Consider the following 14,200-nt stretch of genomic DNA (forward strand, 5'->3'; position numbering starts at 1 on the left):
TCCATAGCTATAGCTAGCAACAGAGCCTAGGCTGTATTTACACTGGTGTTTCTTTTTTAGCGCACACACAGCAGATGGTAACATATCATGAGAAGATATTCACCCTTTCGGTTTTTAAAAATGACGTATCTCAATGATGCATGAAGATACATACGATAACATAACTTCCACCCCAGTAATATATCATGTCTGAATTTTTAGACATTATCTAATGCTGTTTGATGGTATCGTTTTAATTTTTACCATCAGATTCATCTCATGCCCAGTCATGACAAAGAGCGCAAACAATGGAGTGAACCATCGCAGGCATCCAGAGAGAATTATCCTGCATTAGCCCTGCAACCGCCTCTGTAGCCTTTTAATGTTGAAAACTGGAACAGCAAAGCGGAGCTGAATATTATTGGATGATGTAACGCAAAAAATGTGGCTCTGTCTAATGGCTGGATGCCTTAAATATTGTGCTTTGAAGCTTTGACTCAAACATGCATGTATTCCTTGAGCGGAGCTAAAAACTGGATTTTAACTATCCTGATGAGGTATGTTATTGACAAAACAGAATAAAGGTTGATTTGGCAGGTTCACTATAGGCAATATTAAAGCCTCTGAAAACCTGGTCTATAATGGTAACAAATCAGTATTAGATATCAAAGTCAGGTGTCTCAATACGTGTGTATACACATCTAATTGAACATAAATGTTCATAAATATTAAAAAAACGAACAAACCCTGCTTTTTTTACTCTCTAGAGACATTTGACAAGACTGTGTGGACGTGGCCGTATCTTACAGTCTCCCTGGCAACAGTAATTGATTTTATAGAACGTTCGGGCAGAGAACTGCCGTGATTGGTTCAAAAGAGTTATTGTGTCATAATAACAAGAGAATAGCCTTGCCTCAAATAACCTGAATTTCAGTAAAGTTTATCAAACTTGACAATATCAAAATACCTTTCATTTGGATTGATACATATGCCTAACTATTGTCAGATGCTTTACTATCATGCCACTAACTCACCAATAACATAGTTAGAAGGATTTTGTGGATTTGGGTTTACATGGGCTTTCAAACTGAAACATATATCCTCATACATCAAAGCTATTGAGAAAGAGCTGCAATTATCAAAATCAATACACAGCGGCGATATGAAATGTGTTGCAGTCGTGAACCATATCTATTCATATCATAACACACACACACACACCTATCCACTCAGTGAACTGGGGCCAGAACAGTGTTGACTATTGAACTCATTTAATGCTTAAAACAAATACAAGTTACTTCACTGGGTCATCACAATTGAACAAGATATATCTTTTTTTTTCATATTTGTAACACCCTCAGAAATATACATTCACATGGCTGTACAATCACATGGCTGTACAACGAACAATTTATCTCTTTTTGATTTTTCTTTCAATAACATTAAATCGATTTACGAATGTTGAACATACTGAATACAAAAAGCAGATTAGGATGGAATGAAAGTACAGTCAGTATTACAAAATAGAAACTCATAACACCCCATAGACATGAAGCCAATGTTTTTACATCTACCAGTATACAGAATGTCGACTAGGGATGTAACAATATGAAATTTAGAGTACGATACGATACGATATTGCGATTGATATCACGATACGATATTAAGCGCGGAATTCATTTATACCCCCTTAAATTAAATGTTGTAACGCTGATTTAAATAAAACACAAACGAATAATTAAAAAAATCTATATCTTATTATGAAGAGATTTCTGAGAGATTTAAACAACTTATCACCAAAACAAAGACACTGCTTCTCTACTATTTTTTTAAAGAAGCATTACACCTATACTTTGAAAATGAAATAGGAATTTTAAATCTACACTTTAGGCACTTGTCTGTAACTGTAAAAGTATGCATACAGTAAAATAATTTAACAATAGTGTGATAATTTTCCCATGTCTTATTTGCTTATCAACTCTATTTTATTCAACACTATTTTTGCAAGCCATGCTTTTACTTTAATAGGCCTACATTATGACAGGCACAATGAACTCAGTAAAATATTAAATTATGATTTTTATTTGTTATTAATTAAAACTGCAGTCTCAAAATCAATGTTTTTGCAGTGCACTCCTCTCCCTCCTCCCTTCCTCACACTTTCGCAACGTCACCTATGCTTGACAGTAGTGTCACCTAAGTTTGACCTAGTAGGGATTCCATAGTATTGCGCAACACCGGTATAGCTGAGTTCCTATGCTAGTTCACGTGAAGTTGTGATGAACATATCAAGGATCTTTGGACTTATTTCCTTCATCTGCCTTTCACCGAAGTTCGCCGACTTTACCTGGGATTTAACGCGTTGTTGGTGTGACCCATATAGTGTTAGATTGAGTGCTACGTTTATGACAACGTTGCTTACCAGACTCTCCACAATGACGGAGAGCATTTACCATGCACGCTCGCCTCAATACCGTGACACGGTATAACAAGAAAAAACGTACGGTTGACATTCGTGGCCTTTTCATATCGCGAACGACCGTTTTGTGGTATATTGTTACATCCCTAATGTCGACTTAAAATCTCTTTCTCCCAACGGTTCTGAAAAAAGCAAGTGTGGCACTGGTCTCAAAATGGATGCAGAACCAAAAAAATATTGAAATTAAATCTTAAAGTTGTGCTTTAAAAGGGGGCAGAGAAGATCTTTTTTTAGCATGTTTTTATTCGTTTAAAATTTACAAATTAATTATCTCTTTACAACTAGATTAGTATTTAAAATTGTTGTGCTTAGAAAAATTCTGCGTCGGAAGTTGCAACAGTTATATATCTGTAAGACTTAAACTATCCAGTATTGACCGGGGAGAAAAAACAAAGTGCTGTATTGCCATTTAGCCACCATTACAATTTTAAAATGGTAATGAATTCAGCTTTTTAAGAGATCAAGTGATTTCAATGATCAAGTTCAGACGCATTGTAAGTGTTGTGCTGGAGCTCGGATGGGAAGGAACAACCATTCCAACTGAAATACACTGCAGGGAAAATAACCCACGATTTTATCTGATTTGATGAGGTTTGCAGTCCATGTCATATTTCCATATTATTTATCATGTTATTCTACTACGGCGTGAATAACTTAAAAATTATGGAGCAGCAACTGTTTCCAACGACCACATGTCTCCAGACTTGGATAGGCACTGAATGCAAGGATACAATATTTGAAAAAAAAATATATATATTTGGTTCGCTAGTGCAGGCTCTATGGTCACATATCCGTATTGGTCGCAGATTTCAGTGTGACGCTGCAACGTGATTTGAGAAGCCTATCCCTCCAGGTGAGGGAAGGGGAGCGGGAGCCTTGTTTGAGACAGTTAGTTGTCGTCATAATGACTGATAACGGGGCTGAACCATCAAAGAAAAAAAAGAGAATGCAATGAAGAACAGCTAAAAGGGAGAGTGATATAGGCTACGGGCGGGACGAGGGCGTTGCCAAGCAAGGTGTATACAATTTCACGAGAGCGAAACTAGATTGCAGTGTTTACTCCTAAGTGAATGAGCGGTTGGTACTAACACAAAGTTTGCTTTGCTTCACCATCATCAGATAACCATTATCTGAAATAGTCATTATTTACATCAACAACACAAACACATTACCTCATCGTGATCCATACTAACTGCCGTCTCTCGTTCATTCGCTTTCTGTGAGGACACGTAACCTTTCAGCTCCGTGAGAGAGAGTAGTTAGGTGACACTGCTGCATCAACTCATTGCAATCAGGTGTTTGTAGCACTGACTGGCATTAGTTGATGCAGTGTCAAAACCACTCTCACGGAGCCGAAAATAGTCCTCACACTTTCAACACACGGACATGCACTATATTGCACCCTTCTCAGTTCACACTTGCACGCCTGGCACGAGCTAGAAAACAGCTTTGCGACAGCGGGCGTCGTAAAAATACTACCGCTTTTGTCCAAAAGGGACGCCAACGTGCCATGTTACTCGTAGTGGCTTTAAATCTAATGACTTGAATCAACATGATTTTTCTCACTTTTTGTAGTGTTAAATTAGTGAAGAAAATGCAATAGAATTTGAGGCTCATGATTTTTACATGCTCATCTAAAACAATGTTTACAGTAGAGTAGACAAGCATGAACTGTAACATTCACATCTCCAGCCGGCAGAGAGATCTGTTCTCACGGAGATGCTATTTTTTCATCTTTATTTATTTATATATTTATATGTATATCAATATATTTATATACTTTTTTTTTGTGTGTGTTTAACTGCAATATTGTTGCTGTGTACTTACATGTACTGTGTGCCCCCCGTGAACTCAGAATACCTCTGTCGATTACTGTGACAACACTGACAAAAAAAAAGTGGCGTCTTTTTGAGCCGCAAATGACGACAAACCCACTGGAATTGATACAGAAAAAATAGCGACATACGCACATCCACTCCCCAACATGAACAAAAAAAAAACATGCATAAAATAAGGCTTAGTATAGTATATTGTCCAGAGCCAGTCAGATAGGCTGTATATATCCGGTGGATTTGCTTCTGTTTTATCGATATTCCACACTGATCTTGGAAATTGAAGCAAATGCATGTCGCTGATTGTGTAATGTGAGAGAGAAACAAGTCATTTGCGATGCTAGCTAGCAAGTAGCAACCCACTGGCACTTGTTAAAACAGTGATCTAAAATAAAAATAAAAAAGCAATATATACATAAACGCCTTCAGACGGGGCCATTGAATCCACATTGGCAGGTTCAGATGCCGACATCAAAGTGAAGGACAACCATTCATTTCTTTGAAATCCCCCCAAAAACGGAAACCAACAAAATAAAATTTTTAGAACAAACACATCATAAAAGCAGCAGGTGACTTCTTATATACTCGAGAATGGCCACCGATCATAATTCCCTTTTACATATTAAAGTTTCTTTCTCTCCGTAGATGCTATTCAAAGCATTTGTCTTGCTATATCCGTGTCCATGGATGAGTCCTCCTCATAGAACATGCTGTTGGTGTAAAGCGTGGGGGGGGGAGGCTCTTAGGCCAATATTTCTCCAGTATAGTCACACATAATCATAAGGAAAGACACAATGTCATTATTGGGTTATTCCCCCGGATAGTTTTCTCCGACATCCATTTGATAAAAAGAAAGGCAAGATCCAAACACAATTGTGACAACGAAACACAAACATAAATTTGACATGTCATTCTAGTGGTAAGATTAAGATTGAGAGCTCGTACACACAGGTTAACATGTTCAAGTTAAGAGACAGTCGTGACATTTCAGAGCAATCTTTAAGGTTTTTTTTGTGGACCACCAAGACTCACCCAATTATATTTTGGATGTGATCCCACCACTAAAAAGATACAATTGTTGTGTATTTAACATGATTGCAGCCCTTCTCTACTCTGCTATTCTGATTCACTATCATGGGAACGTATTACGTGCGGTTAAACTTGAAGAAAAAGTTGAAAAAACTCAATATTTATCAGTTACTGCCATATCCACGTCACACTAGACTAAGTCCCTCAAATCAAGTGTATTAAAAAAAGGGGATTCATGAAAACACTATGCGTGTCTTTGGGAAAACAGCATTGACATTATCTGCTTTAAATGCTGTCTGTACATATACAAAACATGTGTAATGTTACGGACACTAACCCCGCTGAGAAATATGGTGCTGCATGGCTTTTTTTTTTTTTTTTTTCTTCGTTTTTTTTTTCTCTTTCTCTGAAACATTTGACCACAAAATGTACAAACACTTAGATAACTCCACCTGTAATTATGTCACACGTTAAGACTCCCCCAATTCTCTGGTCACTTTTTAAAAATCATACAAAAAGACATTATATATAAAAACAATTAACAAAAACGGCAATGGTCATGAAAAAAACAACAACAACAAACCAAATTGCACATCCAGTGTAGGACTTTTCACAAATGTGCTCAGCAAAACCTCAACCTGCAGTCTCTTTTGTTTATACATTTAATACATTTAGAACATGGAAAAAGTACACACGCACAAAAACAAAAGAATATTACACCAGTATCTATCAACCAATCACCGAAACTCCTGGCCACGTATAGGGTCGGTGACCATCCAATCCATTTTTATATACCTTAAGTTTGTAATTCTTTGCCCATTTCACCCGATGGAAACTGATACCAATTTGCTGTCATGTTGAAATGTTGATGTCGCTAGCACTTTGAATAGACACTTGTTTTTTTTCTTTTTAATTGTAGATTAATTGGATGGTGTCTTATGTTGTGGTAGTCATTGGGGTAAGGGGGAAACTAGGTCGACCAATAAGGGAACAGGACAGGACTGTGGAGGGTGCAGTTTTGTGAATGGTAAAGGGGTTGTGAAGGGAGGGAGGTGAGAAGGTGCAGGGTGGAATGTTTGTGGTGGTGGTAGGACAAAGGGAGGGGGGGGGGCTTGTTTTGTTTTGTATGGTATGGTTGTGGGCCGTTGGTTGTGGGCCGTTGGTTGCATGAGGCCACTACTACACTACACTACACTACACATACCACTCTTTCTTAGAAATGACCGAGCCGTCGGTTTGAGAGATCATGTCGTCGGTGATCTCGGGCTCGGGGTCGTACTGGAAGGGGAGGGTCCGTTCGTCGCACTCCCGGCTCTCCCCCTCGTCCACGGTGAAATACGGACTGTTCAGGTCCTCTTGCTCCACAACGAAATCCCTCTCGCTGCCCCCCGGACCCGCACTGATCTGCGCGGGCTTCTTCTCGTCATCCGAGTCGTCTGGGTACTGCAGGTTTGTGGGTATGGGGGGGTGTGCCGGCAGCCCGCCCCCGCCCGCCTTGCTGTAGCCGTTTCCGAAGACGTGCTTCTTGGTGCTGTAGTCGCCCTTGAAGGTGCGCTGGCGGCGGCGCAGGAAGACGAAGAGCAAGATGGCGGCCAGGCCCAAGAGAGCCACGCCGCCCACCGCGCCCCCGATGAAGGCGCCCGCATTGGGGTGCTCCTGCGTGATCTCACGGCCCCCGGGTAGCGAGTCGTTAGGGTATTCTGGGTAAAGGGTAAAAAAAGACAGATGGAAGGGAAGTGTGGTCAGTGCTCTGGTGTGGGAAGGACAAGGAGGAAGTGCAGTTTGTGCAGGGGATTTTCTTTTTTTAGGAGGAGGAAGGGAGATGAAGTAAGGGAGACAAGGAAGGAAAAGCAAATAGGGAAAGGTAGGATTCCCCTGTCCCCAAACGACGGACCCCCCACCCCAAAACCCCCAAGTCCCTGAAGAGGCCTTTACCAGCAGTGTGGCAAGGCCCGGTCGTTAACAATCACATGCGGTTTTAGACATATGAACAGCCAGTCCACCACACAGCAACATCAGAGAGTCAAAATGACAGAAGAGATATTAGAAGTGAATGAAGCTTTGTCAGCATGCGTTAGTCATTGTTTGGTCTCCGCTTTGCAAGGCGCAGGGAAATTAAACAATTCAAGATACAAACTGTGGAAGAATGAATTCACGTGGCCTCTCGGTTAAAGCTATAGTGCGCAACTTCTGTCGGAACTCTGAGTTATTACAACAACACTGTCGGTGCATCTACATGAGGTAAGGCTTCGGTGATCATGCATGGATTGCATACCTTCTGTTGTACGTCCAGGTTTTTCTGCTAAGTAGAATCACCAACTGAAATATTTATTGGGTGCTTCTTGGGATTTTTCTGAGCTCCTGCACTAGTGTCACACCAGTTTGTAAACGCTGCCATACTGAAAAATACAGAGTGAGTTGTGTAGGGCTTAATCCACTTTGTGTTAACTCGTCGGGCGAATTTCATTCATATGAAAAAAGTTACGCACTATAGCTTTAATGCATTCAACTCCGTAAAGGTTTCACACATATTGAATTATATACTTTTAGTACGGTGCGGAATACAATAGCACACCATGACATATAACCACCTCCTGCATCAGTGTCGGTAATGAAATGAAAGAGCATTTGCCAGAGATGGTTATCAGCAGCCAAGCATACAAACACACGCACACACACACAGGCACAATGCATCAAGAGAGCTGATATAAAAATGAAGGTAGGGCTATTCAGGCAGCAGAGCAGACAGTGAAAAATGGATTATCATTCCAGAGAAAAGTACATATTATTCAATAGAGACAGAGAAGAATAGACATTGAAAAATAGAGAACATTTTCAAAATGAGTCAAAGATGTCCTCTAATCTATAACAGGGCGAAAATGACTAACTGTCTGCTAGATACAAACAATACTAAACTAAAAGATGCCAGGGTCTGGGGGCTGGGATTTGTGCCCTTAAAAACATACAAAAACATATATTGTTGTTCAATACTGAATTCAAAACTGCCAGGATTATACTATATACTACTGAGCCAAAACTGAACCATCCAATTCATTTCACCATTTTGCAAAAAAAAAAAGCCTGCCGCCTAAACTCTTAGGAAAATAACAATAGCTACAGTGTGTGACTAAACACAGTTGTTGCTTACAGTAAAACTAAACATGGAAAACCTACAGGTCTCCCTTACATAAACATATTCACTTAAAAAAAGCCTCAAAAATCCTTGCTGAGCTCGAGACAAGAGACACTTTAATTTGAAATGTGATCAAAGCTGCGAGGGCGCACACAGGTACAGTGCTTGTCTGAACCTGGCACATTTAACTTCAACGGCAAATGCTGAATTCTACACAGAATGGCATCTGCGTGTGTGTGAGTGTGTGTGTGTGTGTGTGTGTGTGTGTGTGTGTGTGTGTGTGTGTGTGTGTGTGTGTGTGTGTGTGTGTGTGTGTGTGTGTGTGTGTGTGTGTGTGTGTGTGTGTGTGTGTGTGTGTGTGTGTGTGTGTGTGTGTGTGTGTGTGTGTGTGTGTGTGTGTGTGTGTAGGGGGGGGACTACAAAGCGCTACACCTACACTAAACAAATGGTGTGGGAGAGGACTGGAAATAAAGTAGAAAATAACAGTGAGGAAAAATAAGACAGGAGCTTCCTGGGTACACAAGGGCAAACCACATGCTTGTGTATTATGTACAGTATGCAACAAGGCATGTCGAGTCAGATTCAGAAAACTATTTAATCCTTTTAATAGCTGGCTCTGCCTACTGTTGTGCTGATTTACTGACAATCATTATCTTGTTGTGGCACGTCGTAGCAATTTAGTAAGCAGAGATCTTAACACTGTTAGTAATGTGCCATATCAACGGAAATACTTAAATCTGATATACACAATTACAGTAGCAACTCACTAAAGCAATTATACGTGGTTTGGTTTAATAACTTAACATGCATACATTTATATTGCAAATTGTTATTGTGTAACCTCTTAATTACATGTAACACATTAGGTGTATATAGGCACCATAATCAATTGCTATGTGTCTGCCGGGATGTTGTTACAATGCAAATGCAACAACTTGTGGATAACACCGTTTGATTCATATAGTTCTAATCAGGGAAATGTTACATTTAATATAGAGCAGATATTAGGGTTTAAAATGATGCAACATTGCCTTTCTGAAATGGAATCTCGTTTACCCCTTCACTGATCATAAATTGGCCAAAATGAAGGTTTATCATAAGCAATCCTACAAGTTATTTAGCGATGATAAGGCTAAATCAAACAGAATCAATTCACTGCATCCTCTCCTCTGCCATCCTCCTCATTTGAAAACTAAAAAAGACAAATTCCCCACAAAGGGCAGACAATTATTTTCAAAATGACTAGCCTTATGCTGTTGAACTGTTAAATCAAAAGCATTATATACCCAATTAGAAGAGCTGTTCATTAGTGGATTCTGTCTGTATAACTCTAGCCTAAAAAAGGATGATATTGGGCGCACGAGTTAGAAGCCGCCGAAGCCTTCCTATGTCATTTAATTAGGATGGCAGTCCTCTGTCAGTCTAAAAGAGAGTGCAAGAGAGAGACAGAGAAAGGGAGAGAGAAAAGAGGGAGAGATAAAGAGAGGGGGATGGGGGAGAGAGAGAGAGAGAGATGGAGAGACAGAAAGAGAGAGAGAGAGAGAGACAGAGAAAGAGTGAGATAGAGAGAGAGAGAGAGAGAGAGAGAGAGAGAGAGATAGAGAGAGAGAGAGAGAGAGAGAGAGAGAGAGAGAGAGAGAGAGAGAGAGAGAGAGAGAGAGAGATATAGAGACCTCCCAAATGCATCACACCATAGTCACCCGTTCTCCCTGGGCTGACAAGCAAAGCCCTTCCATTTTCTAAAGCGGTGCCGGGCACAGTTTCAAATATCAGCTCAGGTTTTAATCTGAGCAGCTAATGGGATTATTCAGACCCAGGCCTTCATTACACACATGAATGAGACAGCACAGCCAGGTCACCCCCAGCTCCAAAACACATCCTCCTAAGTAACCACCATGTCCTAAGAAGGGTGAAAAAATCCCTAGACTAGTAATAGTGAAAGAGAAAAAGGGAACATGTCCTCTTTTAAAGGCACAGTGTGTAGAAATAATTTGCGTTTTTCAGAAGAGAATGGGTAGAAATGGAATACAATATTCACAATATGTTTTACTTAGTGTGTTATCTCTTGAAAATAAAAATAGTTTTTTATGATTATAGTTCCTTAGAATGAACCTACAGGCATAGGGAACCTTACAAGGGGGCCATGTTTCTACAGTAGCACAGAATGGACAAACTTAACGTCCATCCGCAATTTCATATTTTGGGTGTCTTGGGGAAATGCACCTGTTGGAAGACGAAGAAACATATAGAATAATTTACTAAATACCTCTGTCAACACTTGATGCCACTAAATATCTCCAATATTACACACTGCACCTTTAAATCCTCTCCTCCATACTATACTCTGCCTTCCTTTGCTAGGATATGTCTTTGCTCTCATCAGTCCACCATATTAAATCTTAACTACGTAGCTCCTTTTTGCCTTATATATTTTAAGGCTGCCAGTACCTAGACTTGAGATTTTTACCACTGGGAAAGGTGAAACACACAAAGCTAGAATAGCTTCAGTAAAATATGACGCTGCAAGCCTTCAAAGGCTCTCTCCTTCGCCTCCGTTTTCTATAAAGGATCAAGTGACACCACCTCTCGACACCCACACATGTGGAGAATTGGAAATGTGCACTCTAAAGATTGAAGGATATTGTTATAGTCCATACAACAACTACAAACATGAAAGCCCTTGTACATTTTCCAGGTATGTTTTGAGTCGCAATTACGGGGGGCCTGGGCTCCTCTACCTCCCAGGAAGCCTTGGACATTTTCTGTAGCGAAAACAAGATACGGAGTTGCTAAAAGAAGGTTCTTAAATGTTTTACTAGGAGGTAGAATGGATGGGCTAAAGGTGTGTGTCCAGATGGCTTTACCTCTGTATCTGTAAAAGCACAGAAAGTAGCCTTGAAACACCACTGAACATCTCATCATATCAATTCAGTTCAGTTGAGGAAAAATGCTTTTATTTTTGCAACGAGGTGTGTTAGCTTTAAGTACTGACTACTCAACATGTTCCCCTAAGAATCCACATGCAAGATCCCCTCTCTTTCAGCCCGCTGGCCCTCTGCATACATGAAGATAAAGAAAATGAAAAAAAGACTAAAAACTACATAAACAAATGAAAAAAAATTGTCCATCTCTCTAGAAGGACATCCTCGTCTTGCCCGTGCACTCTGCGAATGTGCCTATGTGAAATTGAGAGTGGCTATGGTGCAAACTAATCACATTAACACAAACACTAATAATAAAACACATTTGAAATGGTTGGTTTGAGGTATAAGTGTGTATGTCTGTTTGACAGCACGGAGGAGGGAATGAGGCAGTTTTTTTTTTCCTTTTTTTTTTTTTTTTTTTACCAGCAGAGGCATCGCTACCGGCAACACCTGCTGCCAACAGATAGATAAAAAAGACCTCAAAGCAACAGCACAGGAAAACAGCCCTGGCAACAAAAGCTTGTGTGTAGTATTATTAACACCACTCTGGAAATATGCAGATAGTAGGGGTAACCTTGAGTAGCAACGACTGAAAAAAAAGAAAGACATTTTTTTTACTATTGAGATTAATAGGTGCCAACGCCAGCTATGAAAGTCCATAATTCAAGTGCTATGCCGTGAAAGATTTACACAAGGTAAAGACTAACATGAAATATAGCAGCTACTTAAACACTGCAACCGTGCCTTGCTGTATGGCATTAATCACACTATTTTGAACACTCACACATCCGACTCGACTTGAGTGGATGATTTACTGCGTCCAAACATTTTAGTGACAAAAATCTGAAAATAAATCTGTTTTCTATGAGACACAAGTGTGTTCTACCTTCATTTGTGTAAAGCAGTAGTGAGTATTTAATTAAAGGTGGAGTCAGTGATTCTGGAGAACGCTTGTTGTCAAAATCACTGTTTGTCAAAATCAGTGAATATCTTCTAATGATCTGCTAACTGTACAGTATGTACTGTGTGTGTGTGCTGAAAAAAAACAACAGTCTTAATACACAGCCTAGACTCTGTAAACTGGGTCCACCGTAGATTGCAATAGGCCTGTTTACAGAGCCTATGCTGTGGATTAACACTAGATCTTTTTGTTCAGCCCACACACAGTAGGAAAGGTAGCGGATGAGGAGATAATCACTTTATTTCCAGAATCACTGACTACACCTTTAACACAAACACATGCTAAACAAATGTGGCACACTCAAAAGTAAAAGTCTGACATCTTCTTGTGGAAATGACACATCGGGTACGTGCCAGATTTGTGGATTCACAACAAAAACTAAAAAACATTCGACAGCAGCAGGGTTTTTGAATTTGGGTCTAAGCTACGGTTCAAAAACAAAACCGGCAGAATGCAAAATGTTCAAAGATATGGAGGAAGTGGAATGTCGGAGGCAGCAGCAGCAATGGGCTTTAGAAGTGCGAGAGAGAAAAGAACTGTATCTCGCAACTCTGTCCTGCAGGTACAGTTTCTGGGTGTGCTCCAGTCATGTCTGCACACGAACGCAAAAGACAAGAGAGAAAGAGAGAGACACAGAGAGAGAGAGAGAGAGAGAGAGAGAGAGAGAGAGAGAGAAAGAGAGTGAGCGAGAGAGACAGAGAGAGAGAGAATTAGGCAGACAAGTTCAAACATTCCGGAGTTCTTAGCGCAATCACTTGGACAAGGTGTGTTGTGACAGAAGCCGGAGAAATGATAGAGGGATTTTTCAAAGAGCCGGATAACAAGGAGTGGCGTCTTAATATGACTAAATGAGCAACACGCAGCAGACAACGCAAAGATGAAAAGAACATCAAATAAAAGAGATCAAGAAAGAGGGCTTCTTCTTTTGAGAGAGTCTCGGAGGAGTGGCGACAAGATAAAGAAAAAATAAATAACAAAAAGATTAAACGGACAAGATGGAGAGACTCGCCTTTTTTTAGAGGGGGAGTGAGGGAGTGGGGAGGAGTGACAAACGCACGGCAGATAAAGAATAATGAGTGAGCGAGTTAGAATGGGAACAATCGGTTGGAAGAAGAAGAGCTATTAATTTAGTGATTCCTATGGTCCTCGTTAGGGCTAACCCCCCCCCCCCCCCCCCACCCCTCAACCCTTGTCTGAATTTGCCAGTAGGATTGTGGGAAGCCATGGAAATATAATGCTGCCACAACAGATACTAGCTTACATATTTGACAGGGGGGATTTCATTGCGCCGCCCAGGGAGTCGAAAGCTATTTTTAAGCCTATCGCACAACTCCCTTCCTATATATCTACATTTTCTTTCTGTTGGTCAACTTTTTTTTAATGATATTTTTTTAATGTTGCTATCAGTGATTTTACAGTGGCATATGCTCGTCTCATGTGTAGGTAAATGCTTCTCGCGCCATAACAGCCTTCAGACTAGACTGGTACATTCAAATTCAAATCCCCGTAAAAACGTTAATAGATGAGAAGCCAGGGGATGTGCTGCAAGAGATAGCGCATCAAAAAACAACTGGTGGTTTCATCTTAAGGCATGTTGGGACTCGCAGGACCGTTCCGTCATCGACATTTTTTTTACGTTTTCATCTCTCTGAAGCAGAAGCAGTATGTTATCTCTGTTGGGCTTGTTATTGGTCTCCATTGGTGACCAAGGATTCACAACATTGACACTTTTGAATTATATTCATGGTGGTTTAAAGCTATAGTGTGCAACTTATATTGCCCCCTATGAGGAATTCTGAGTAATAAAAACAGCACTGTCGGAGCATCTACATGAGGTAAAGCCTTCGGTGATGGCACATGGAT

The 14,200-nt window shown here is 40.3% G+C and overlaps 1 protein-coding gene across 1 annotated transcript in view; it reads right to left on the reverse strand.

Annotated features, from left to right (window-relative positions):
• Positions 1-1,233: 1,233 nt before the first annotated feature.
• The window catches only part of nectin1b (nectin cell adhesion molecule 1b), a 100,796-nt gene continuing 87,829 nt past the window's right edge, over positions 1,234-14,200 (reverse strand). The window contains exon 6 of the mRNA XM_080024715.1: positions 1,234-7,019. Within this exon, the coding sequence (XP_079880841.1) occupies positions 6,514-7,019 (506 nt within the window). The 3' untranslated portion in view covers positions 1,234-6,513. The remainder of the gene's footprint in view (positions 7,020-14,200) is intronic.

Source organism: Ammodytes marinus (assembly GCF_949987685.1).
Source record: "Ammodytes marinus genome assembly, chromosome: 3".
NCBI classification, from domain to species: Eukaryota; Metazoa; Chordata; class Actinopteri; order Uranoscopiformes; family Ammodytidae; genus Ammodytes; species Ammodytes marinus.